Source organism: Mustela lutreola, chromosome 5 (genome assembly GCF_030435805.1).
Source record: "Mustela lutreola isolate mMusLut2 chromosome 5, mMusLut2.pri, whole genome shotgun sequence".
In the NCBI taxonomy this organism is placed as follows: domain Eukaryota; kingdom Metazoa; phylum Chordata; class Mammalia; order Carnivora; family Mustelidae; genus Mustela; species Mustela lutreola.
In genome coordinates, this window is record NC_081294.1 from 29662572 (window position 1) to 29689468 (window position 26897).

General features: G+C 36.3%; 1 protein-coding gene across 2 annotated transcripts in view; it reads left to right on the forward strand.

The window, feature by feature from the left end:
• Nucleotides 1-26897, forward strand: part of WDR70 (WD repeat domain 70) — a 293941-nt gene that overhangs the window by 111595 nt on the left and 155449 nt on the right. For both annotated transcript variants that reach the window (XM_059173825.1, XM_059173827.1), the window contains one exon: nucleotides 1357-1433. In XM_059173825.1, coding sequence (XP_059029808.1) covers nucleotides 1357-1433 — 77 coding nt within the window. The remainder of the gene's footprint in view (nucleotides 1-1356; nucleotides 1434-26897) is intronic.

Here is a 26897-nt window from a genome sequence, read left to right on the forward strand (position 1 = left end):
ACCGACTGCGCCACCCAAGGATATTTTTAAAAGACTGTATTGATTGCTAGGTGGAGCACACGAGGCAAGAATAAAACTGGAGAGACAAATCTCAGGCCTGTTACAGTGTATAATAACTGAATAGAGGCATGAGGTAATGTTGGCTCCTGTAAGGATGGTGAGGTGAATAAGCAGAGAAGTGGTTAGATTTAAGATGTGTTTTGGGTTGAACTGACAAGACTAGCGAGGGAGTTGAATTTAGGTGGAGAGAGGGTTTTGGATTTATGGTTGTTGGAGTATTTAAGGATGATCTCCAAGTTTGTAGTTTTAGCAACTATGGAAGAAGTCGATTGCGAATGAAGTGGACATGAAGAATCAAGATTTCCCTGTTGGCCTACTACTATGTAGGAAATGTCTATGCAAATGCAAGAGGCAAGTTGATAGTTAAATATGCAATTTTAAGCTCAGGAAAGAAAATGGAATCTCAAACCGCCCATCTAGTCCCATTACTTCAGTTCATGCTTCCCTACTGCACATCTCTGGTCCGTGTTTGTACCCAGATCCTGTTAGAGGTTTTGTGGGCAATTTGGACTATAGATGGTCTTCATCTATTATTTCGGACCTTTACAGAATAAGAGATTTTGCCATTATTATGTATTAGGCTCTTTTCTGCCTCATCTGAACATACTGCATGAAATCACTCCAGCCGACTTTGCACCTGGAAGGGAGGTGTGTGTGTATATTCACGTTTGGTATATACTCTGTGGTTGATTTGGTGTGTGTGTCAGTTTGTATACCAACATTACATTGTTTTAATTACAGTATTTTTATATTATGTTCTATAATTAATAAGGCTCATCTTCTTGAATCATTTTAAAGGTATTTCTCCTTTTCTCACATACTTTTTTTTATAGATATAGAATCAAAATTGTTGACTTATTTTTAAGAAGTATGGGTTTTTCCCCTCAACCTCTTGCTTTTGCCTTGATTATTTGTAAATACTTTGTATTCTTATTTTCCATTGAGAAAAGTCTTTAAAGAAGGGCCTATCTTTCTCTTACTATGGTTTTTCCATTTGTTTCCTAAAGAGAGGCATCAATTTCCTTTCTATTTCCTTCCTTATTAAGCACCTGTTTTATATAAGTGCCATGTTAATTTCTGGGCAGGGAACTTATACAGTGAATTAAACAAAGTGAAATAAAGAAAGCATATTTTGAAATAAAATTGGGAGAGTATACTATGTTTGTAATTAAAATAGTGTGCTCTTGGGAGGAATAAACAGTTACTTTTAAATATGATATATCAGTTTCTGGTCATTTTATTTATTTTTAAGAATCTTTTTAAAGTATCTTTTTTTCTATATTTTTATTTTTTAAGGGTCATACAGCAATGCTTCATACTGGTTCATGGCATCCCAAAATAAAGGGAGAATTTATGACTTGCTCAAATGATGCGTAAGTACAGTTGTTAATTCATCTAATACATTCATATCTTTCAATATTTTCTACATTTGAATTGTAACAAACTTGCCACTGAAATAGGAGATAGAATATTGGAATCCTGATATTTACATATTCTTGTTCTTAACTTTACTTTGATTTTACCTGATTGTATAAGGTTTGTTTAAATAAATATGGAAACTATTGAAAAAGAGAGTTGGTATAAATTCTGGTACAGTTTATTAGGAAGCTCAGTGGATCAGACTGATGGTGTTAAATGGACTCAAATGACTTTGAAGTTGTGACTAATAATTCGTTACTTTTTATAGTAAAGATTGATATCTTTCCAGGTATAACACCTAATGTAGGTTTATTGTTTAAGTGATTGGTTTTTAGGAATAATAACTGAAAACATTGTTTAAATGGTTATTGAGATTCTTTTTGTATTGTATCTGTTGGCGTAGGACTCAAGAATTTTATGGGGACTATTGAGCAGCTTTTTCCTATATTATTATATTGTATGATTAATTTTTAGTAGACAGAATAGTTATAAGAATGCACTATTCATAGCATTATAAATTACAATGGAAAACCTTATAAATTAAAAAATATGGATTGTGTTATTTAGGTGAAACTGTATTTTAGGTTAAAAAGATTGTTGTTTTGTCTCATCTTTTTGCTTTCTGATATTTATAATTTGCCTTATTTACCTTCAAAATTCCTGTTCACATTCTTAGATAGTATATATGTTTTCTGGAGTTGATCTTTAGGATAACAGACAAAAGACATAATTTCACTTCCATACCACAGTTTAAAAATTAATTTGATCCAAAGGGAACTAAAATTTGGGAATCTATACAGAATCATACAGAATATGACTAGAACAGGATAATACAATTGATTAGAATTTCTGGTAAATAGAATTATACAGTTCTAATTTCTTTTTCATCTTTGTCTTATTTTCTTTCCAAAACTTAAATTATGTATGTTTAAAGTGACATTCCTTACTTCAGCAAATCAAGTATCTGATTTCTTCAGGAATTAAACTTACCAGGTAACCTAAATTAATAGTATCCCATGACCGAGTAAGGTTTATTCTAGGAATGCAAGGATATTTTACAGTTAGGAAATTTTGCCATCCAGAAGTTTTCAGTGAAACTCATTATTAGATAAAGGAAAAGTTACAAATCACATGATATGTTATATGATATTGACATTTGATAACATTTATTAGTCTTTCCCAGTAGAAATTCCAAGTAAAATAGGAATAAGAAGAAATTAGCAAAACTGTTAAAAATTAATTACCAAAGTTTTATTTTTATCTTTTTTAAATGTTTATTTATTTATTTCTCAGAGAGAGAGTACAAGCAGTGGGAGTGGCAGGCACAGGGAGCATCGGGCTCCCCACTGAGCAAGGAGCGTATTGTTGACTGGATCCCAGGACCCTGGGATCCTGACCTGAGCCGAAGGCAGACACTTAATTGACTGAGCCACCCAGGCATCCCTTAATTACCAAAATTTAAAGTAAATATTGTATTATATATGGGAGTACTGGGGCTATTTGCATTTAAATAAAAAGAGAAGAAAAAAAAAGACAAAGATCCCCACAACTATTTAGACCCTTTATGCAGTGTGGGTTTAGAGGCTTTTATACAGTGTAGTAAAATAAGAAAATAAATAAATTGATAGAAGTGTTGGAAGAAAGCAAGTATTAAAGAATAGAGGAGCCAGGCTATTGTGGTTAAAAACTTAGGCTAAAGAAAGCAATTGGAAACAAACAAATAAACAATTTTTGTTCTTCAAACTACTAAGAATCAAACTAAGTGGTAGGCTCTTATAGTTGCTAATACAATAACTTTATCATCTCTATAGAAGCTTATCCTAAATTGATTTCCAGGATATGTAAATTTGTAGTTTAAAGAAACGCATTTTATAGTCAGTTAGGTTTGAGAACCTTTGAATGTTATATTCCCAGGCTAGTGATCCACCGTAAACATTTAAATAGTTTGTAGAGGGTTTAAAGAAACTTGTTTAACTTCATGAATCCCTTAAACAACAGTTTGGATAAAGTTCTAATGCATGACATCATTTTACTGAGTATAAAATGTAGTTTATCCCATTCTTTGAAAGAACAAATCATTAGTTTCCTGCCCAGTCACTGATATACTAGTATATTGTACTTTTGAAAATGTGCTTGTTTCTTTTTATACTATACAAATTGTTTTTTTTTTTTTGTCCATACCTCTGTATGAAGATCAGTGGGCTTTAATCATTGATCGCAATTATACATATTCTTTACCACCTTTTATTTATTTTTTTTTGTTTTTTGTTGGTATGTTTATAGATTTATTTATTTTAGAGAGAGAGTGTGTGTGCCTACAGAGGGGAAGGGGTAGAGGGAGTCGGAGAGAGAGAATCTCAGACAGGCTCTGTATTGAGTATGGAGCCTGATTCAGGGCTTGATCTCACTGATTTCACCACCCAGAGATTATGACCTGAGGTGAAATGAAGAGTTGGATGCTCAACTGATTGAGCCTCCCAAGTGCCCCAATTTACCACCTTTTCAAAAAATCTACCATTAATGAATTCAAATGGTTTGTAGGTAGAGTGACTTTGTCTTGGCCTTTGACTTTGACCGTAGTAGTAATTAGTAATGGGCTAAGCTGTGAGACATCAGCCCAGACACATAGTTTGATCAACAAATACAGTGTGCTCACTGTGTGCTGGATACTCCTGGATATGATCTAAGTCTCTGCCTTCATGAAGCTTAACATTTCATGGAGGGGAGTGCTTGGAGACAGACAATGTACAGATGCACTAATAAATTAATACAGTTTTCTGTAGTAATAAGTGTTGAGAATAAAATAAAGTAAAGCAAAAGAGTAGAGAGAGAGATAGTAGAAGTGTCTATTGTATGTAGTCAGAGAAAGCCTCTGAGGAGGTGAGCTTTTAGTTGAGAATTACACCATGCACAGGAGGTAGTCCCACCAGAGAGAGCCTTCCAGGCCAAAATGGCAGCATAATTCAAGACCTTAAGAAGGAAATGTATTAGAGCATATTGGAGAGGCACAAAGTCTGGTTTTGTTGACATTTGGTAGTTTGATAGAAAAGGTAGGGCTGTCAGGAAGTGAATTTGGAGAGGAAGGCAGGAACTAGAACATATAAGGTATTGTAGTCTATGGTATAAAGGGTTAAGATTTTAATGTAATTATAAGGCCAGCCAATAAAGATTCCTAAGTCTGACCTGTAATATTATTGAAAATCAGAACTAGAGGAGTGCTCACTTTACAGGGTATTAACATTTTCCAATGACCTTGGCATAATAAAGGCCATGAATAAATATCATAATCAATGGGGAGAAACTGAGAACTTTCCCTGTAAAGTCAGGAACAAGGCAAGGATGTCCACTCTCATCACTTATTCAACATAGTACTGGAAGTCCTAGCCATAGCTAATCAAACAAACAAGAAGAAATAAAAGGTAGAGAAGAAGTAAAGCTTTCACTATTTGCAGATAGCATAATACTGTGTATAGAAAACCCTAAAGACTCCACCAAAAAAAATCCGCCAGAACTGATAAATGAATTTAGTAAGGTCACAGGATACAAAATCAATGTGTAGAAATCTGTTGCATTTCTATACATTAATAATGTAGCAACAGAACGAGAAATTAAGAAAGCAGCCTATTTGCAATTACACCAAAAACAATAAAATACCTAGGAATAAACTTAACCAAAAAGGTGAAAGCCCCGTAGTCTTTCTTTTTCGTAACGATTTTATTTTTAAGTAATCTCTTTACCCAGTGTCGGACTTGAACTCACAAGCCTGTGATCAAGAGTTACATGCTCCACCAACTGAGCCAGGCAGGTACCCTGCCTTATATTCTTTAAAACTATAAAACATCGTTGAAAGAAACTGAAGATGACACAAACAAATGGAAAAACATTCCATGCTCATGGGTTGGAAAAACAAATATTAATAAAATGTTGAGACTACTTGGAACAGTCTATACATTTAATGCAATCTCTATCAAAATACTAACAGCATTTTTCACAGAACTGTAACAAATAACTCTAAAATTTATATAGAACCACAGAAAGACCCCAAGAGCCAAAGCAGTCTTGAAAAAGAAAATCAAAGCTGGAGTTATTACAATTCCGACTTTAATTTATAAAGTTGTAGTCCTCAAAACAATATGGCACTGGCACAAAAATGGACACAAAGATCAATGGAACAGAGTAGAAAACCCAGGAATAAACCCATGATTATATGGTCAGTTGATCTTTGACAAAGCAGGAAGGAATATCCAATGGGAAAAAGACAGTCTCTTTAACAAATGGCGTTGGGAAAATTGGACAGCTACCTGCAAAAGAATGAAACTGGACCACATTATTACACCATACACAAAAATAAATTCAAAGTGGGTTGAAGACTTAAACGTGAGACCTAAAACCATAAAAATTCTAGAAGAGAGCACAAGCAAAAATGTTTTTGGCATTGACCCTAGCAACATTTTTCTAGGTGTATCTCCTGAGGCAAGGGATATAAAAGCAAAAACAAACTATTAGAACTACATGAAAATACAAAGCTTCTGCATAGCTTTGGAAACAATCAACAAAACTAAAGGCAGCCTACTGAATGGGAGAAGATATTTGCAAATGAATGATCTAATAAAAGGTTAGTATCTAAAATATATAAAGAACTTATACAACTTAACACCTAAAAATGAATAATCCAGTTAAAAAATAGGCAGAAGACATGGCCAACAGACACATAAAAAGATGCTCAACATCACTTATCATCAGAGAAATGCAAATCAAAACCACACTGTGGGGCACCTTGGGGGCTCAGTATCCGACTCTTAGTTTTGGCTCAGGTCATAAAATCCAGCCCTGCCAACTGGGCTCTGTGCTTAGAGTGGAGTTGGCTCGAGATTCTCTCTCTCCCTCTGCCCTTGCCCCTGCTCACCTGTGCGCACACACCCTCTCTTTCTCTGAATAAGTAAAATCTTTAAAAAAAAAAAAAAATTACACTGAAATACCCCTTTACACCTGTCAAAATCAAAAACGCAAGAAACAAGTGTTGGGGCAGATATGGAGGAATACAGTGCAGAAGGGTTCCTGCACTGTTGATAGGAATGCAAACTGGTGCATCCACTGTGCAAAACAGTAGGAGTTTCCTTAAAAAATTAAAAATAGAACTGTCCAATCCAGTAATTGTACTACTGAGTATTTATCCCCCAAACACAAAAACACTAATTCAAAGGAGTAAATGTACCCCTATGTTTATAGCAACATTATATTTATAATAGTTAAATTATGGAAGCAGTCCAGGTGTCCGTTGATAAATGAATGGATAAAGAAGAGGTGGTATATATATATATATATATATATATATATATATACACACAATGGAATATTATTCATCCATAAAAAGAATGAGATTTTGCCATTTGCAGTGACATTGATGGAGCTAGACAGAATAATGCTAAGTGAAGAAGACACATACCATGTGATTTCACTCATATGGAATTTAAGAAACAAAACAAACGAGCAAAGGAAAAAAAAAAAAGAGAAAGAGAAACCCAGAAACAGACTTTTAGTGATGATCACCAGAGGGGAGGTGGGTGGGGGGAAGGGTGGAATAGATGACCGGGATTAAGGAGTGCATCCGTGAGCGCCAGGAGATGTATGGAATTGTTGAATCACTGTGTTACACCTGAAATTAACATAACACTGTATGTTAACTATACTGGGATTAAAACTTTAGAAATTATAAAAAAAAATTCTCTTGCAAGATAACATTATGGTAATAGCTAACAATAGCTAACCCTCACTGTGCCAGCGTCATGCAATACAATTTATACATGCTAAGCACTTTGTCGAATGTTTTCCTCACAGAGGAGAAAGTAGTGTTATTACAGGTTGCAAATGAACAAACTGCTTATGATTTTCCTAAGGACACATGATTCTAAGCGGTTGAGCCAGGATGTGAAACCACTGAGTCAGGCACTTTGTGAGTGGTTGTCACAAAGTTTACAGTGATAGATTTACAGATGGATTCGCAGGATAGAAGTCCCTTTTATGTAAAGGGAGTGCACAAGAATTTATCTCATTGAGAACACTTGCAGTATTCTCCACCACTGGAAGGACAAATTCCTTCCTTGGAGTCTCCAGTAGCGCACCCCAGGGATGCTGCTGCTATGTTTTCTGACTGTGATGAAGATGATGAGAGGTCCTTTGCTAGTACAGGTGGTCTTTACCCTCTTTTACCTGTCCCCACCCCTCACACCCCTTGAGGCAACTTGATTTTTGAGATCTAGAACCACTCTGGCTATGCTGGACAAGTGGCCTTACATAGCCAGAGGCAGACCATATTTAGGCCTAACGGTATTTCCCCTGTCTGTCTTACCAGCTGGGGGTTGGCGTTGGTCTCTGCTCCCCACCCCATTCCTAAGCAAAAACTAAAGGAAAATAGTGTACCGAGTTAAATACCTTTTATTTTAATATGTTTTTTTAAGTATGATGGATTTGGTATGTATCTTTGTTAAATAAAGAAATTTCATTCTATTTCTATCACAGATGTTGAAATTTAGTGCTTTTGTTGAATATTTGATGTAATCTTGCTTTTTATCTCTCTGACCCATTCATACGGAGAATTACATGAATATATATCAGAATGTTAAACCATTCTTATTTTTTTATAGTAAATTCTACCTGATCATTTTGTATTTTGGGGGGGTGGAGAGAGAGAAGCAGGGAGGGATATGCGGAAAAGGAGAGAGAGAGAATCTCAAGTGGGTTCCATACCGAGCCCAGAGCCCCATGTGTGGCTCGATCTCACAACCCTGAGATCATGACCTAAGCTAAAATCAGGAGTCAGATGCCTAACTGAATGAGCCTCCCAGGTGCCCTGATCGCTTTCTATTCTTTAAAAATATATTGCTGTATTTACAAAAGTTGTATTTTATTTAGGATTTTAATTTTATATTGACAAGTAAATGGGGACTTTTTGTTGTTGTATTGTTTATTAGGTTTTTGGAACAAAGATTATACTGGTTTCCTAAAATAAGGCAGTTTTCCCTCTTTCTCTATTACTTGGTATCCATGTCCAAGTTCATGAACGTGGTTGTAAACAAAAAAAATCTCATAATACTAAGGTCATCTAATAAGTTGAATTACTATCCATACTCAAGAGTTCTAATATAGAAGTTATTTTGTAAGACATAATTTATTTTTAACAACATTTCTCAAATTTTTCTGAAAAAAAAATTAATAAGTTTAGGAGAAATTATTATAAGTAAGCAAGAATAGTTCAGAAGAAAATGCTTTGATAAAAAATTTCAAGAAAATACCTGTGATATTATGTTAAGTGTACTAATAATGTGCCTGGACTGAGTTCTCCATTAAAGCAAAAGTATGTGGACCTGGACATAGGAACATAGGAGGTGGGAAGAGAGTTAAAAGAGAAAATGCGATCTAGAGGCCCACAAATACAACATGATATAAGGTTTATTTTATTTATTTATTTGACAGACAGAGATCACAAGTCAGTGAGAGGCAGGCAGAGAGAGGAGGAAGCAGGATCCCCGCAGAGCAGAGAGCCCGATGCGGGGCTCCATCCCAGGACCTTGGGATCATGACCTGAGCTGAAGGCAGCGGCTCAATCCACTGAGCCACCCAGGCGCCCCAAATACAACATGATATAGATCAATTTGAATAAAATGTACTTAGAAGTCTTCTTCTATAAAACTAAGATTGTGCCTTTAGTTGAAATATAAGAAAATAAAAGAATTTATTTATTTAATGATTGGCTACTTGATAGCCAGGATGTGAAACCACTGAGTCAGGTACTTTGTGAGTGGTTGTCACAAAGATTACAGTGATAGATTTACAGATGGATTTGCAGGATAGAAGTCCCTTTTATGTAAAGGGAGTGCACAAGAATTCACCTCATTGAGAACACTTGGTATTCATATTATAGTTGGCTTTTTATTTTGATTTTTAAAAATATTTTATTTATTTATTAGAGAGAGAACAAACTGTGGGGGAGAGGCAAAGGAAGAGGGAGAAGCAGACTTCCCACTGAGCAATGTGGGGGGCTCAATCCCAGAACCCTGGAATCATGACCTGAGCCAAAGGTAGACGCTTAACTGACTGAGCCACCTAGGCACCCCTGTAGTTGGCTTTCAAAAAGTAAGTCTTTCTTTAAAAATTTTTATTTAAATTCAATTTAGTTTACATATAGTGTATTATTGATTTTAGGGGTAGAATTTAGTGATTTGTCAGTTGCATATAACACCCAGTGCTCATATAACACTCAAGTGCCCTCCTTAATACCCATCCCCCAATTTCCTTATCCCCTCACCACCTCCGCTCCAGCAGCCCTCAGTTGTTCCCTATAGTTAAGAGTCTCTTATGGTTTGTCTCCCTCTCTGTTTTTATCTTAGGTGATGGATCAGAAGTTTCCATTGTTTAAAATAGATAATTAGAATCAAGAGTCATGTTTTTGTAGTTTGTATTTTGTATTTTTACTCTAAGATAATAGAGTAAAAAGATTTTATTATTGGACAAACTCTGGGTTAACAGGATAAACAAAATTGATGATACTTTTAATTATAACTTCAGTATAATTGTCAAACCAGTATTTTACCTTATAATATAAGATATTTTAAATAGGTTTTAGGAAAAAGAAAAACATAACCATGGTATATTGGCTGCTTTCCATCACACTGGAAAACTATGTGAACTATTAGGAACAACTAACATCTTATGAGGCACCATCAGAATTCTTAGGTTTAATACTGGGAAGTTCATCCTGGATTAAGAAATAGTCCCATGGTTTAATAATTAGTTCAGTTTTTGTCTTTGGGCAGAATCTTCCTATATTTTTTGTGTGTCTCATAGCTCAGAGGACCATTCTGCCTTTCATTGCTTTATCTCATACTCTTTGTCGGTAAGCATGACAGAGAGGTAAATATCAACTCTACGTCTTATAAACTCTGCATTCTCTTGGAGATTTTAGTAGAAGTTGTTTAGGATTTAAATTAGGGTAATTTCATCAGACTTCATCAAGCTCATAATAGTAATACTCTCTTCTTCCCCAGTCTCCTTCTATCCCCCCCCCTCTTTCCCCTCATTTTGGGTATTTGGATATAGGTATTTTGGATAATATTGCTGTGGTATAGAGAGCTTCTGGATGAAAGTTGTTCATCTCACGACGTCCTGTGTTACCATAGTATTATGTGTTTAGTGCTAACACACACTCGTGTTTGTCAGGCTATGGCTGTCAGCAGTGTAGGAGTAGAGAGGGAATCCTGGCCAGGTCAGTACCAGCCATTCACGTAAGTCACACATACTATGAGTAAGTTTAGGTACAGTAGGAGCGAATAACCGGATAGCATTTGTGAGAAACTATTCTACTGGAGGCGAAGGTGGCCCTCCCTGTTTTGTTCTGGCCTCGTGTATGCTCAGTTAAATTATGATGTTTCCTCTGAGTGTGAGTTGGAGATGCTAGTGCCATAACCTTTTGATTTTATGAGTTTCAGTATAAAACACAACCTGGGATCAGGAATGCAGTGAAGAGGAAGAAGGTAATAGGGAAATCTTTTTGGTTTTCCCAAGTTTACCAGAACGAAACATAGATAACAAGGCAAAGCTTGCTACGCTATGCTTGGAAGTAAATGTTAATTTAAACCAGATGATAATGAAGATAAAAATGCTTACTTATTCAGGGGAAGTCAGTTCTACTGGTGAATTTATAGCATCTGATCCGGAGCCACTTTATACTATGTGGTGCCCAGAGTCAGAGTCCGAATGATGCTATGCTAGAGGAATCTGAGTTCTCGGTGCAGAATTTGTCCAGAGCAAGTTCCAGCTCAGCCCAGGCTCTGCCCGCAGGTACTGCTCAGTGAATCAGATGCTTCCAATTTGTGTCTGGAGGGTTTTCTGTTGCTTACTCAGGAATTTCTGTCTCAGAGGAATTTGTTCATATCTGTTGTGACTACTTCTGCCTCTGCATGCGGTTAATGACGAGGAAAGAGCAGGAAAATAATTCACGTACAGACAAACATTTCACAGTGAGTTGCTGCAGAAAAAATAGACAGTGTTAGATCAGAATAACACATGCTGGGGAGATGACAAGACTTTATAACATAATGTCTCTTTCCATACCATAGTCGGGAGGGAGGACATAAGGAAGAGTAGGTAGACAGTGGTAGGGCCCATGCTAATTAAAAAAAAGAAAGAAAGAAAGAAAGAAAAGATGGGTGCAGAGTAAGTGGGTTTCAGGCCAGAGTTAAAGAGGAGGAACTGGTGAATGTCACAAAATAGCCACAAGACCCATTTGTGAACACTTGTGAGAAATGGCTTCCAAGTACCAAATGAGTCTTTGAGGGTTGGATTCCTGCAATAGCTTGCAGAATTAACAATATGATTTCATATTTAGAGTTTATTTTATACAATATGAAATGAGTATTTAGAGACATTAAAATCTAGTCCTTTTAGTTTTCTTAGGAGCAACTGAATATTATGAAATGGGAATATCACGAAAGAAATAAAGGTAGGGTGCTGCTCTAAATTAAAGGATTCATGGTGAGGCACCTGGGTGGCTTAGTCAGTTGAGTGTCTCACTCTTGATTTGGCTCAGGTCGTGATCTTGGGGCCATGGGATTGAGTCTTGTGTAGGGCTCCATGCTCATCATGTAATCTGTTTGGGATTCTCTCTCTTCCTGTCCCTCTGCCCCTTTCTTCTGCTCTCTCTCTCTCAAATAAGTAAATCTTAAAAAAAGTATTAAAGGATTCATGGCAAGCATAGAAACCTATAATTTGTGAGAGTGCAAGCACACAGAGGGAGAGGGAGCAGGAGCTGGAGAAGCAGACTCCTCACTGAGCAGGGAGACCAGTCCCAGAATGCTGTGGTCTTGACCTGAGCTGAAGGCAGATACTTCACTGACCGAGCCACCCAGGAGCCCCTGATTTGATTTCCTTATTTCTTCTAAAGGAGGAAAGGAAAGGGAGGAGAGGGAGAGAGAGTAGGAAGGAACCACCAACCCCCCCCCCCCCCCCCAGTAAAGAAACAATTTGGGAGATAATTTGGGAAATTTGGATATTAGGTGATACAACAGATTGCAAAAATGGTCACAGTTCTTCATCTTTCCTGTACCCATGCTCTGGGCAATGTGACTTTACAGCTACTCTCACTAAGAGATGGAGTCTGTTTCTCCACCTCATAAATATGGGCTGGCCAGCAGAACGTGGCAGAAATGATGGTGTGCCATTTATGAGCATAAACTTCTTAAGCTCCTTCTTTTTTTTTTTTTTTTTTTTAAAGATTTTATTTATTTGCCAGAGAGAGAGAGAGAGAGAGAGCGAGCAAGCGGCAAGCGAGTACACACAAGCAGGCAGAGAGGCAGGCAGAGGCAGCGAGAGAAGCAGGTTCCCTGCCAAGCGAGGAGCCCGATGCAGGACTCGATCCCATGACCCTGGGATCATGACCTGAGCTGAAGGCAGCGGCTTAACCCACTGAGCCACCCAGGCATCCGGTTAAGCTCCTTCTTATGTGCTTCGCTTTCTTGGAACTGTGGCATTGCTGTCTGATCAGGCTCTGGCTAATCTACTAGAGAGTGGAAGACCCAGTGGAGGAGAATTCAGTTTTCCCAGTTGAGGCCATCCTAGTTTATTGTCAGCCAACTCCCAAACATGTGAGAGATCTTAATGTAGATTAGCAAAACTGACTATAGACACATAAGTTAACTTGCTAGGACAAAGCCACCTACCTGACTAACGGTCTCATAAGCAGTAACATGCCTATCTTTTAAGCCTTTAAATTTTGGAAATGTTTTGTTGGACATCAGTTGTTAACTGATACACATGATATTATTGAATGATGTTATGTAGAATCAGGTTATAAAGAAGAATGTCTTTGTTCCTGGAAGATACCAGCTGGTGAATTTAGGAGTGAAGTATCATGTAATATGGTGTAACAAGGGGTACCTGGGTAGCTCAGTGGGTTAAGCCTCTGCCTTCCGCTCAGGTCATAATCTCAGGGGCCTGGGATCAAGTCCCACATAGGGCTCTTTGCTTGGCAGGGAGCCCACTTCCCCGCCCCTCTCTCTGCCTACTTGTGATCTTTCTCTGTCAAATAAATAAATAAAGTCTTTAAAAAAATGGTGTAATGAAAGTAAAGTATGGCTTGTGTGTGGTATGTGTATATGTACATATGTATATGTGGGTATACGTATATATGGAAAATGAGAGATTGAGGATACAGATGTGACGAAATGTTATGTATATGGTGTCCATCGTAAAGGATATATCGTCTTTGTTGTACTGCTCTTTTAACTTGCTTGTAGCTTTGAAGTTTTTCAAAATACAAGTTGGGACGATCTTCTTAATACTGGTTTATTTGGATAAGAAGGTAAAGGCAAAAAAAAAAGAAGAAGAAGGTAAAGGCAATAAAGTGTCCTCCACACTGAGAAGGCACTTTGAGACTGAAAAAAAAAAAAAACCAAAGCAAGCCACTTCATATCATTTACACGGAGATTTATTTAGGGTAACTTACTGATGGGGGCGGGGTGGCGGGGGTAGGGGATCAGAGGGATGGCAATCCAGTTGCTTTGCAGCTATTCTCTGCAAAGCCTGGACCTTAATCCATAGATTTTATTGTGTTGTGATGAGGTCAAAGGGCAGTTATCTAAAGTGGTGCCATTTGTGTGCTGGAGGGGAGGGAGGAGAAGAAACAATGTTATCTCTACTAGTTATCTAAACAACTTTAGGGAAGATCAGAAAAAGCTCCCTGCATGCCTGCCAGGGCACTCATTAACTTCCATCCAAGACAAATTGGGCCAAAGATGGAGTCAGGATTGTCAGCAGGCTTACACCTCTATTCTCCCTGCACATTTTTGTCTCTGTAAGTTGAATACAAGATGGAGTATAAAGGGTCATGAGAATTACAGTTTGTTGCCTTCTATTTGGGCAAAGAAGTCAAACACTGACTCTTTGCAGATGATATAATTTAACATCTTTATAATGTATAAATTATTGCATTGTGGTATAAAATGCCTCACAGAGTCTTGGCATATGTAGTCCTATCTACAGCTTTTAGAGTTTTTGACCATTACTTTCATTTTTTGGTTTTTCCTTTGTGTTAATTGTTGCTTCTTATTGCTGTTGCTGTGGGCTTGCAACCTCTATCTGTGCCTCAGTTTCTCTCAGTTTTTTGTTTCCAGTAAGCTGTGGGCTGGGGCTGGAGAAAGGCGGCCCCAAATTATAAAGTTTTTTATAATTTGTGTAGGAGAAGAGGGAATAAGCAATTAGTAGAATGTATGACTTTTTTTGTTGTTTCTGTTTTGTTGTTGTTGTTGTTGCTAGCATGTTAATTTTTGCCATCTTTCTCTGCTGGGAGACTTTTTCTTGCTTCTTCTGGTTCTGGGAGGAGTTTTATACTCTCCATCCTCCTGAATAAGTAAGATGGTTATATATATATGTATATGTATATATATATATTTTTTTACAAGCACAAATAAAATTAGCCTTTTTAAAGTAAATGTTGTCTTTTGAATATAAAATAGTCTAAAATTATAGAGTTGACCGACAAACCTATGACATTTAAGTGTTAATGTCTTTCTTTTTCTTTATGTGGGATTAATATTCATGTAGTTCAACTGACATTAAGGATGCTTATATTTTTAATGTTTCTTTTTTGGTGAGTTTCTCATAGAAACAGTGTACTCTTTTTAGGTGTTAACTAGACTTATGGTGGTGATCATTTTGCAATGCATACAAATAAGTCAGTTTCACATCTGAAATTAATATAATGTTATATGTCAATTATACCTCAATTAAAAGAGGAAGTATACGGGGCTCTTGGGTAGCTCAGTTGGTTAAGCAACGGCCTTCAGCTCAGGTCATGATCCTGGAGTCCTGGAATAGAGTTCCTCATCAGGCTCCCCACTCAGCGGGGAGTCTGCGCCTCTCTTTGACCCTCTCCCTCTCATGTTCTCTCTCACTCTCCCAAATAAATAAATGCAATCTTTAAAAAAAAAAAAAAGAGGAAGTATGTTGTTTAGGTCATGTTTCTGCAATATCTGGTATTACTTTTATCTAATTTAATTCTTTGATTTTTAAAACTTACATCTAATTATTCTTTATTATACTCTCATAGGTTAGGTTTTTATTTTAAAGCCAGAAGGATGCTTTTAAAACTATCTTTTTCAGTAGCTATGAACATTTAAAAAATTGATTGCTTTGATTATATTTCTATTGTGTGGGTGAGGAAAAATTTGTGTACATAATTTATAAGTATTTGTCAATAAATTTTACATGAAACAGATAACTTTGTTGAAAAATTAATTAGGGCTTAGCAACAGATCCTAGTTTGAAAATTTTACCATTCAAACTTGCTGATAATGGTGAAATATGCTTATGATAAAAGGCAAAATTTTCTCACCTTCTGAAACTTTTTCTTCATATGTTCTGAGTGTATGAGCATGTATTCTCAAATTACTGTTATAATTGAGGTGTTTACATTTTGCTGTTTGATTTAGCTTCTATTGACAAACTTTCTCTGTAGGCCTAGATGTAAGAAATATGTACATCTTCTTTTAATTTTATCATAAATTCATTTGGTTTCTAGAAGTTCCTCTTAAAATAGATTACTCAGCCCTATTTTATTTCTGTTATATATTGAGAAACATACAGTAGGTAAAAAGTCTGTAAGATTTTATTTTATTTTATTTTCTAAGACTTTATTTAATTTGAGGGAGAGAGAGAGAGAGAAAGAGATCACAGGCAGGCAGAGAGAGAGAGAGAGAGAGAGGGAAGCAGGCTCTTCGCTGAGCAAAGAGCCTGACATGGGGCTTGATCCCAGGACCCTGAGACCATGATCAGACCCAAAGGCAGAGGCTCAATCCACTGAGCCACCCAGGTGCCCCTAGTCTGTAAGATTTTAAAGTAATAATAACAACCCATTCCAGAGCTACCAGGACAGATAATTTAAAAGGTCAAGTTTAAAACTTAGAAGTAATGCTTATGGTTGTGGTTGTCCTCTAAAGATTGCTGTTCGGATTAATGTGATAGTCGCAATTTTAAGTTGCTTCCTTTAGTTCAGCCATCTTTGGAATTATTGTCTGTGTTTGTAATGTTCGATTAAATATAGAAAGAACTTTTGTTTGTTAATTTTTACCTGGGCTAATTTCTTACACAGGAGACTGAGGTTGGATTTTGTGTTTTGTTTGTAATCTCTTTTAAGTGTAAAGATGTCAGTGTTCTCAGTTTCTATCATGCAACATAATACTTTAACAGTAAAAATCCTGGAAACGTATTTTAACTGGGAAATGAAATTGACAGTTATTGAGGACCATCCAATATTTGGAACTCTAGAACTTAGTTTTACCTTAGAGATTGCTGAGAGCATAAAATAAGGCTTTATATAATCAGATATTTTGAGGTAATTTGAAAATACTACATCAAAAGCAGCCTAGAGATTTAAAAATTGTAATTCTACTGTAATTCTATAGTATTTTGGTTCTGTGGTGATTTAGAATAATTGGGTGCTAGTCTACAGTAATAAACACATGAGAGGCAGAGGGGGAATTTTCATGCTTGACTTGAGAGCTGAATTATATATTTCTGTGTTTACTGGTGACATAATTTGGCCCACTAATAACTGATTATGTAATATCTCAAAAACCTAGAACACTGTCTTTTAGTATTATTGATGAAATGGATGTGGAATTAGTTATATCCTTTTAAAAAAATTGAGATATAATGTCACCTATATTCTGTAACAAAATAAGCTAATAAAATATTACTAGAGAAGTTGAATTTATTTAAGAGGCAAGAGTTACTTATAATTAAGCATTTTAATTTTCTGTACATTTAAATTTTCAAGCTTCTGTTATGCTTGAATAACCTTTGATTTATAATTTTCCTTGTACCTCTAACTTCCATAGGTATGTTTCTTAGCATATGTTTATAGTATCAAACATTGTGTCATATCTCTAGGAATTTAAAAAAAATTAATGTCCCATTATCCTTGATATAAGTTTATATAACTTTTATACAAAATGTTGCTCAGGTGTACTGTATTGCCATATTGAACCAGCTTAAAATGTTCACACCTTCAAAAGTGTTGGAGAATAGTTTAAGCTCAAGTTTGTTATGTTTTATTTGTACACTTTTCCCAGTTGTTAAGTAGTAACTCATTGTGGCTATAGGAACATCAGTACTGAACAGTAATGTAGTTGTATACGGTGGAGGATACTCTTCCATATTTTCTTTTTTTATCTTGAAGTCCACATGAAACCATCATTAATTTCATCATTCTGTCTCTGTTCAATTCAGTTTTTAAGATACTTATTTATTCATTTATATATTTATTTGTAAGAATAATGTGGATGTCTCCAATACTGCAGGCTATGCTTGTTTGCTGGTATCGCTCATTTAGCCAGGACTGTGACAGAGAGTAGTTTGAATTTCTTCCGGGGATTTCTAGATCAACCAAGGTAGCATCAGTACAACCAGTTCATTCCATGTGTGACTAAATGAGTTTGTATGTATGACTAATATACTAGTAACTTGTGGTGTGTAGTGGCCTTGTTGGCTATTTATGGAGTAGTTGTAAAGAATGTTATTCCTGTGAAAATGATGAATTGAATGTAGTTGTGGGAATGGGATTAAAGGTGTTACCATATTGTGGATTTTACAGTCCTTAATTAAAATCATAATTAGCATTTCTTTGAGTCTCCCAAGATTTCCTGAGGGACATGGCTACAGTAAGTGATTTTTCTCTTTTAAATTACCCTTTCCATTTCTTTTCTAAGTTTCTATAACTACATGGCAAATTTATATGTATCCTGTTTCTGAATCTTTGCTGTAATGCCTGATAAGCCTGTTGAATCAATTTCCAACTTCGAAAAAATTGTTACCTCATCTTTTTAGTTTCATATTGACAGAGTTTATGAAATTAGAGTGGCAGGTTAATACGAACATTGCAAGGAAATATGAATAATGATTTGCCCTTTTCAGCTGCTTCTTTCTAAGTCTTGTAAGATTACATGACATTGTAAAACTATTTCTGTCTTATAAACTATCCTTTCTTGTGATAATACTTTTAAAATCTGCCTTGATGAAATGGTAGCTTTTGTTGCTGTTTTAATTTTAAGAAGTGCTCCAAGTGGAAATAATTTACTCCTCCCTTATAATACTTTTCCATTATTATAATAGTAGTAATATAGACTGTAAAATAGAGCTCATAATACTAATTATAGGCCATAATGGATTCTACTAATTAGAATAAAACAAATGATATTTTGGGGCCAAAATTAACAAGACAGTAAACAACGTGTGTTGGAGAGGATGTGGAGAAAGGGAAACCCTCTTATACTGTTGGTGGGAATGCAAGTTGGTGCAACCACTTTGGAAAACAGTGTGGAGATTTTTTACAAAATTAAAAATAGAGCTTCCCTATAACCTTGCAATTGCACTACTGGTTATTTAGCCCAAAGATACAGATGTAGTGAAAAGAAGGGTCATTTGTACCCCAGTGTTCATAGCAGCAATGGCCACAGTCACCAAACTGTGGAAAGAACCAAGATGCCCAACAATGGACGAATGAATAAGGAAGTTGTGGTCCATATATACTATGGAGTATTATGCCTCCATCAGAAAGGATGAATACCCAACTTTTGTATCAACATGGATGGGACTGGAAGAGATTATGCTGGGTGAAATAAGACACAGAGAGTCACATATCATATGGTTTTGCTTATTTGTGGAGCATAAGAAATAACATGGAGGACATGGGGAGATGGAGAGGAGAAGGGAGTTGGGGGAAATTGGAGGGGGAACAAACCATGAGACCGTGGACTCTGAAAAACAATCTGAGGGTTTGGGAGGGGCTGGGGCTGGGAGGTTGTATGAGCCTGGTGGTGGGTATTATGGAGGGCACATGTTGCATGGAGTACTGGTGTGGTGCATAAACAATGAATTCTGGAACACTGAAAAGAAATTTAAAAAAAAAATAAAAATTTTTTAAAAATGATATTTTTGGAAAGCTGTACTAATCTATCAACAAATACAACTGGCCCAGACTGGTTTAAGACCCTTCGCATGGTCCCTTAAGTCTTGTAATATCAGTCAATAAGTGTGTTTTCGTGGAGGAAATGAGGTTCACTGATAATATCCCAATAAAAATTTGGTTGCAGAGCTTTATCTCTAAACTGAAATTGGGCAGAGGTAGGGGCAGCTTCTGGTTGATGCCACATAACTATGGTTGTATTTAACATTCTGTATCTTACTTAGGTAGTCTTACTTTTATGTCCAAAATAGCCTGTGGATTATGATTATTTTTCAAAACATATTATGTAATTAATTTTTTCCACAGGAAAATATGTCCTTTACAGCTTTTAATATTCTTTTAACATCCTTCATTCCATTCTGTTCTCATAAAACCGTTTTATCTATTAACTAGCAAACATTTATTGGCAAGGTACTGTGTGCTCAGCCTCAGCAAGCCTGGAGAAATGAAGTAGTTCTTGCTCTGGTAGAATTTATAATACAGTGAAAATACTTAGGTAATAATTAACAATTAGGCAAGCAATAGAAGGTAAATAACTGAATAATTAAAGGTATGTAAAGTTCTAGGAAGGAGCAATATATAAAGAAGACCTAAAGTGGACTGGAGAGTCGTTATAAAACGAATGGCTTTCAAACTGCTAGGTTAGTGGTTCTTTTTTCTGCCTGGAGAGTTTTCAGATATGAAATATACTCCCTTCAGTAACACTGTTCATCATCTGTAGTGAATTTGATCTTCATCCCTATGCTACCCACCCCTGAGGTGAGAATCACAGAGCTAGACTGGCTCTTACCTACTGATGCTCAGAGAAGTGACTTAGGCAAGGTCACATAGATAGTTACCAATGGCAGAGCAGACAGTCCACAGTTGTGAAAATCTTTTGGAGCCCTTTTTACATAATTTCTCTTGGCTTAGGAAACTGGCATCATCAATTAGAATGTATTTACTATGGTTGGTTACGGAATAACATAAAATATATGTGGCAAATTCTCTAGTATAAACATACCGTATGGGAGATAATGCTGAATGAAATAGTGTTTTGCAAGAGCAATTTTCATAGTCTGATCCATGGACCTCTGGAGGTCTTTGAGATCCTTTTAGCTGGTCCACAAGGTCGAAACCATTTCCATAGTAGAAGTCAGGCGTAATTTGGCTTTTTCACTGTGTTGACATTTGAGCTGACACCAGAGCAATAGTGGGTGAAACTGCTGGCATCTTGGCTTTAATCAAGGCAGTGGCAATAGGCTTTATTAGTAATCATTGTATTTACTGTCACATAAGAATGTCTTTGATGAAGCAGTAAAAATTATTAGTTTTATTAAATCTCAGCCCTTGAGTATATCTTTACTATTCAGTGTGACATAGAGGGAGGGGCATATGAAGCACTTCTGTGCATATCAGAGTGTGATGGCTGTCTGGAGGAGAAGTACTTGCATGACTCAGTTGTGAGGTAACTGGTGTTTTTTCATGGAACAAACATAATTTTTACTTGAACGAACTATTGACAGACAAATTATGGTTATTCATGCTGGGCGTTTAGTAGATATTTTATCAAAAAAGTGAACCATGTTGGGGTGCCTGGATGGCTTGGTTGGTTAAGAATTAACTCTTGATTTTGGCTTGGGCCATAATCTTGAGGTCTTGTGATCAAGCCCCATGTCAGGCTCTGTGCTCAGCAGGAAGTCTGGGGATTCTTGGGGATTCTTTCCCTTTTCCTCTGCCCCATGCTAGACTTGCACTTGCATGCTCTTTTTCTCTCTCTCAAATAAACTAATCAATCTTAAAAAAAAAAAAATGAACTCACTTGTCATTTTAAGGAAACCAGTTGGTAGTATTTGTGTCCAGTGATACAATTTGAGCTTTCAAGTAAAATATAGAACTTTGTAAATATTCCTTTGAATTTGACAGCTTCTCAGTACCTAATGGTTTTTTTCTTTTTGTAATGAGATTGGTTTTAACATTAATGTTATATGAGTGTTTTTTTCCCAATTGTACAATGGAATGTATCAACATTTTGAGGACTTGCATAACCCACTGACCAGTATTTTTCTTTTTTCATTGTTTTATTTAAGTATAGTTCACATACAGTGCCACATTAGTTTCAGAAAATGATCAAAGTTAGTTTCAGTGCATGATGTTATAAAATCATGCACACCTAAAGGATCCGTCATTCAGAATATATGATAGACCTATAGATTTTAATGTAAGAGTATGAAAATTGTCATGGTTTTAGGTTCTGCACTGCAGCTAACTTTTAACATACTACTTCTTGTTGAGTTTTGATTAGTATCAAAGAATATCCACAATTATATGAAAGAACTATTAAAATATTCCTTTTTCCCATTACACATCTGTGTGATAGATTTCCTTCTTGTGATTTAACCAGAACAACATATGTAACAGACTGAATGCAGAAGTATTAAGTACTGTCCTCTATTAAGCCCCACTGTAAAATGATTTGCAACACTGTAGAATGGTGCCACATTTCTTACTATTTTTGTTTTGGAAAACATTGTTATATATTCATGAAACCTATTTTGGTTTTCATATTGTTTTCATGAAAACATTCTAACATGTAATGAATTTATTAGTATTCTCAAAGGTTTTTTTTTTTTTTTTTTTTTTTTTTTTTTTTTTTTAATAATATCAGGGTGCTTGGGTGGCTCTGATTGAGCATCTGACTCTCGGTTTTGACTTGAGTTGTGGTCTTGGGGTCCTGGGATCAAGCCCAGTGCCTGGCTCTGGGTTCAGCATGGAGTCTGCTGGAGATTCTCTCCTTCTTCCTCTGCCCTTCCCCCTTCTCTGTCCCTGTCTCTCAAATAAATGAGTAAATCTTTTTAAAAAAAGTAAATAAAAAAAGTTCTTTGAATACATTATTTAATTTCCATCCTTTCAAGAAATACCAGTTGTCTATGTGAAGAACAATTCCAAAACTACAGAGAAGAAAGTTAATGCTAAATAGATTTTCATTAGGAAAGGCAGAGTGAAAACAGTGGGTGGTGTAAAAAAATGTACTGTGGGAAGGCAGGAAGAAGAGGAAAAGGGGAGTCATACAGAAATGAAACACGATATAGAATTGCATTTGGTGGACCTTTAATCCTTAAGCCAGAGCTGAAAAATTTTCTTTGGTTAAGCTTAGCAAACATTCATTTCATATCTATTATTGAATGTCAGGCGCTGCAGTAGGTACCATGTTTCGAGCTGAATGCACAGAAGTAAGTACAACATGGCGCTCTCTCTCCTGGGCACTTCCAGTCTCTTGAAATCATTGGACATCTGTAACACTATGTTTTACAGCAAAGGGATGGGGGTAGCTCATTCTGGATTGTTTCTTCAGAGGAACATGAAGCACTCTTTGCCAAGAGACATAGATCCCATAATGCAAGAGCAGAGTTTTCCTGTAGATACTTTTCGGCCTGTAAGTTAGCTCAGACTCACCTTGGAAAGAAAGTTGTTTTCCAGATAGGATGGTTCTTGAGTCTTCAAGAAGTTATAGTTATCAATTTCTGAATCCTTTCCTATTTCAAAATAGCCCAACTTCTGCTTTATGGAAGTTACCTTAACCAAGAGATACAAACTCCCAGAGTTGGTGTGGGGGGAAGAAAATATCCCTTTATATATGTTATTCACCAGGAGTTTTATATTTTGTGTCTCACTCAATCATCCGAAGGTTGAAGAGGGAACTGACTTGCTAGATCATATATTTGTGTAGGGATGGAGTACGGATTGTAACTCATGTCTGGCTCCATTATATCACGTCCCCTCCCTAGCTTCACTTATCTAAAGCCAGCAACAGTAAGCTGCATCTTGTTTTTATCTTCCTCCGGAGTATATGGTTGCATAGTAAAGCTGACCTTGGGGTTAGTGCAGTGTTTTCCAGACTGCACTGTAGGACCTTTTTTTGGTTTATGACCAGCATTTTTTACAAGATAGAGTAGAAATTGTCAGATTTTGTTCCAGTTCATATTGTTTCTGAAATTTTGGCTCCAGTTGTACGAGAGAGGGAGGAGTAGGGGATGGAGCGTGTGCATGTGCTGAATCTTAGTATGGTATATTTCGTACTCTGGGAAATCATTCTCTTTTTTGAGTATAGGACATGGTCATGAGTTCACTATCGTGTCTTTTCTCCAGGCTTAAAAACATTACATTTTTCTTTCAGTTATAAAGCAGTAGCGTGTACAGCATGGACTCTGGAATCAAACAATGCCGGCTTGAATCCAGGCTCTGCCATTCACTAGCTCTGTGACTTTGGGCAAGTTATTTTGTATCAGTGTGCCTCTGTTTTATCTTCCATACATGGGGTTGAGCATTAAGTGAATTTATATCCTTAAAGTGCTTAGGATAGTGTCTGTCTCAAAGTAGCACTCCATAAGTTAATTGCTGCTATTACTGTTGTCATTGTTAGTGTTGTAGAAAAGTTCCTATCTTTCTTCAAGGGATTATGGATGTATTGCTTTAACAACAGCCTTCAACAGCAATTGATTTATTTGGTTAGTTAATTTACAAACTTTTTGTAAGCTATAAGAATGCTAAGAATGCTAACTTTGCCACTGGTTTAGTGCAATACCCTCTTTATTTATATACTCAGATTGTTCCTATTTGGCCAAGGACACCGAAGACAGCTAAGATAGCTACTAAGTCGTGTATCTATTTAAGAGTTATGGAAAATTGTGAGCCTGACTCTGCCAGATCTTGGCCTGTGAAGAACTGGCTGGCTTTATAGGCTGATTTAATCCTGGACATAGGCCAGTGTTGCTGGCTCATAAAATATATGTGTTAGAGGTAAAAAAAAAGTGTACTGTATACTATACCTACATCTGCCTGCCTCAACCTCTGTGACAGGTTTGGAGGAAGATGTTGCTTGGGTGATCAAGGGAGGCTTCACAAAGGAAATGATATTTGAGTTTGGGTTGAAGGCTGAATAGAAATCTTCTAGAAAAATAGTTAAAAGATGTCATACCAAGCTCTGGAGTCTGGAAGTCCTAAAATGGTCATAGAAAGGCAAGAATAAGCAGAAGCAGTGAGCAGAAGAAATTCTAATCTGTTACCTTTTAGGATATCAGTGACAGATCTTTGTAAGAACTTACTCTCTGGGCGCCTGGATGGCTCAGTGAATTAAGCCTCTGCCTTCAGCTCAGGTCATGATCCTGGGTCCTGGGATCGAGCCTCGCATTGGGCTTTCTGCTCAGCAGGGAGCCTGCTTCCCCCCCCCCCCCCCGCCTGCCTCTCTGCCTGCTTGTGATCTCTCTCTCTGTCAAATAAATAAATAAAAACTTAAAAAGAAAAAGAGCTTACTGTAAAAAAATAAAGGTTAAATAAGCATTAGAGAATTATTTGTATTTTTAGGAATTACACTTTTTATATAGTGTATTTGTATTTTTAGGAATTGCACTTCTTATATAGTGAGTATATCTTATAGTGAATAGTTAGCTACATTTTGTTATGATGATTGTTGATAAAATAGTCTTTGGTTTATAGAATTGAATCATATGTATCACATCTTCACTTCATCTGGGCCTTGGCTCCCATTAACAGCTCCTAAGAGCAGCTGCTAGAATTACAGGCAGTAAATGCATGGGAAAAATTCATAGGACTTGACTGGAAAAGTCCAACCTGGTTCACAGAATAATCAGTGTAATGTAGTGATATGAGTTAATATTTTTTCATAGAATCACAAACACATAACAGTTATTACATAGTTAGCTATAAGCATTAAACAAATTGTATCTTATCCTCACATCCATCACACAATATTCTGATAACACAAATATTATAAGAGATGAAGTTCTCAAATGCTTAGGTTGACAAATTTCTTAAGGTTATGGAGTTGTAAGTTTATGCCATTTTTTTTCCAGTGCCCTTTGTATTTCCTTTTTGCTTAAATTAAAAAAAATGCAGGTATATGTTTTATAATTATAAGGTGGTTTAACAACATCGCAGAAATCTTAGGCAGTTCAGAGAGGCAAACGCTCACCTATTTATTCCCATTGCTGTAATATAACTATTAATGTTTTGAGAAGAGAAAATACCTTGAAGTATTTTTACATAACTTGAATATAGTTATTATTATAGCTTATACAAAATCTTACTTTTTCCCCCTTAACTTTATACCAAAAGCTATATAACCTTGTATCAAGACCTTTTTCCTACTGTGAGGTACTTTTTTTTTTTTTTTTGAAGATTTTTATTTATTTATTTGACAGAGCAAGTGAGCAGGTGCACAAATGGGGAGGAGCAGAGGGAGAGGGAGAAGCAGACTCCCCACTGAGCAGGGAGCCTGATGTGGGAGTCGATTCTAGGGCCCTGGGATCACAACCTGAGCCAAAGGCAGATGCTTAACTAACTGTGCCACTCAGGCACCCCTGGGTACATTTTATTACTATAGCTTTTAGTTGTGGCATAATAATTAAGTGTTAAGTACCATAATTTAGCAATACATTCTGTTACCTAGTTTTCTTTATTGTAAATAGTATGTTGAATATTAATATGCCTGTAACTTATTCCGTATTTTGGGTTTTCTTTGTGTTTCTTAAAAAATAATATTTACTGTCAGTGTCCACATTTAGATGCAGAAAAGTGTTTGGAAAAAAAAGAGTCTCACTTTCTAAATAATTTTTTTGGGGTACCAGTTCTTTGAATTACAGGATTTGACCAATTCTCTGATAGTTACTACCATCCATTTTATGTCCCATAATATGACAGATCAGAGAACTGGGTGGTCTATCCCAGACGGATTTCCTTACTTTTATCTGTTTTGGACGTGAAAATTATTGGAAAAACTAATTAGTTTACTGATTCTGGAAACTAAAAAAAAATTTTGTTTCTCTTCTAGCACTTATAATCAAACTATTTAGATTATACCTTTGAAATAATAAACAGCATTATATAGTCTTTATCCATAAATGACATTTTCTTTTAAAGGTTCTTAATCTTAAACTCTTCAATGCGTGACATTCCAAATGCTTTATTCACATTAATGCTTTATTAACATTTTTCAATAGAATGTTCTTTCTTTGTTCTTTGACAAAAAGAGACACACAGAGAGAGGGAACACAAGCCGGGGGAGTGGGGGAGGGAGAAGCAGGCTTCCCGCCAAGCAGAGAGCCTGATGTGGGACTCGATCCTGGAACTCCAGGATCAGGATCTGAGCTGAAGGCAGTCGCTTAATGACTGAGCTACCCAGGCACCCCAGAATGTTCTTTTTTTTTTTTAATTTTTAATTTTTTTTTATAAACATATATTTTTATCCCCAGGGGTACAGGTCTGTGAATCACCAGGTTTACACACTTCACAGCACTCACCAAAGCACATACCCTCCCCAATGTCCATAATCCCACCCCCTAGAATGTTCTTTTTAATGACCCTTTAATTCATTTTATAATTTTAGTCAGATTTTAATATCTTT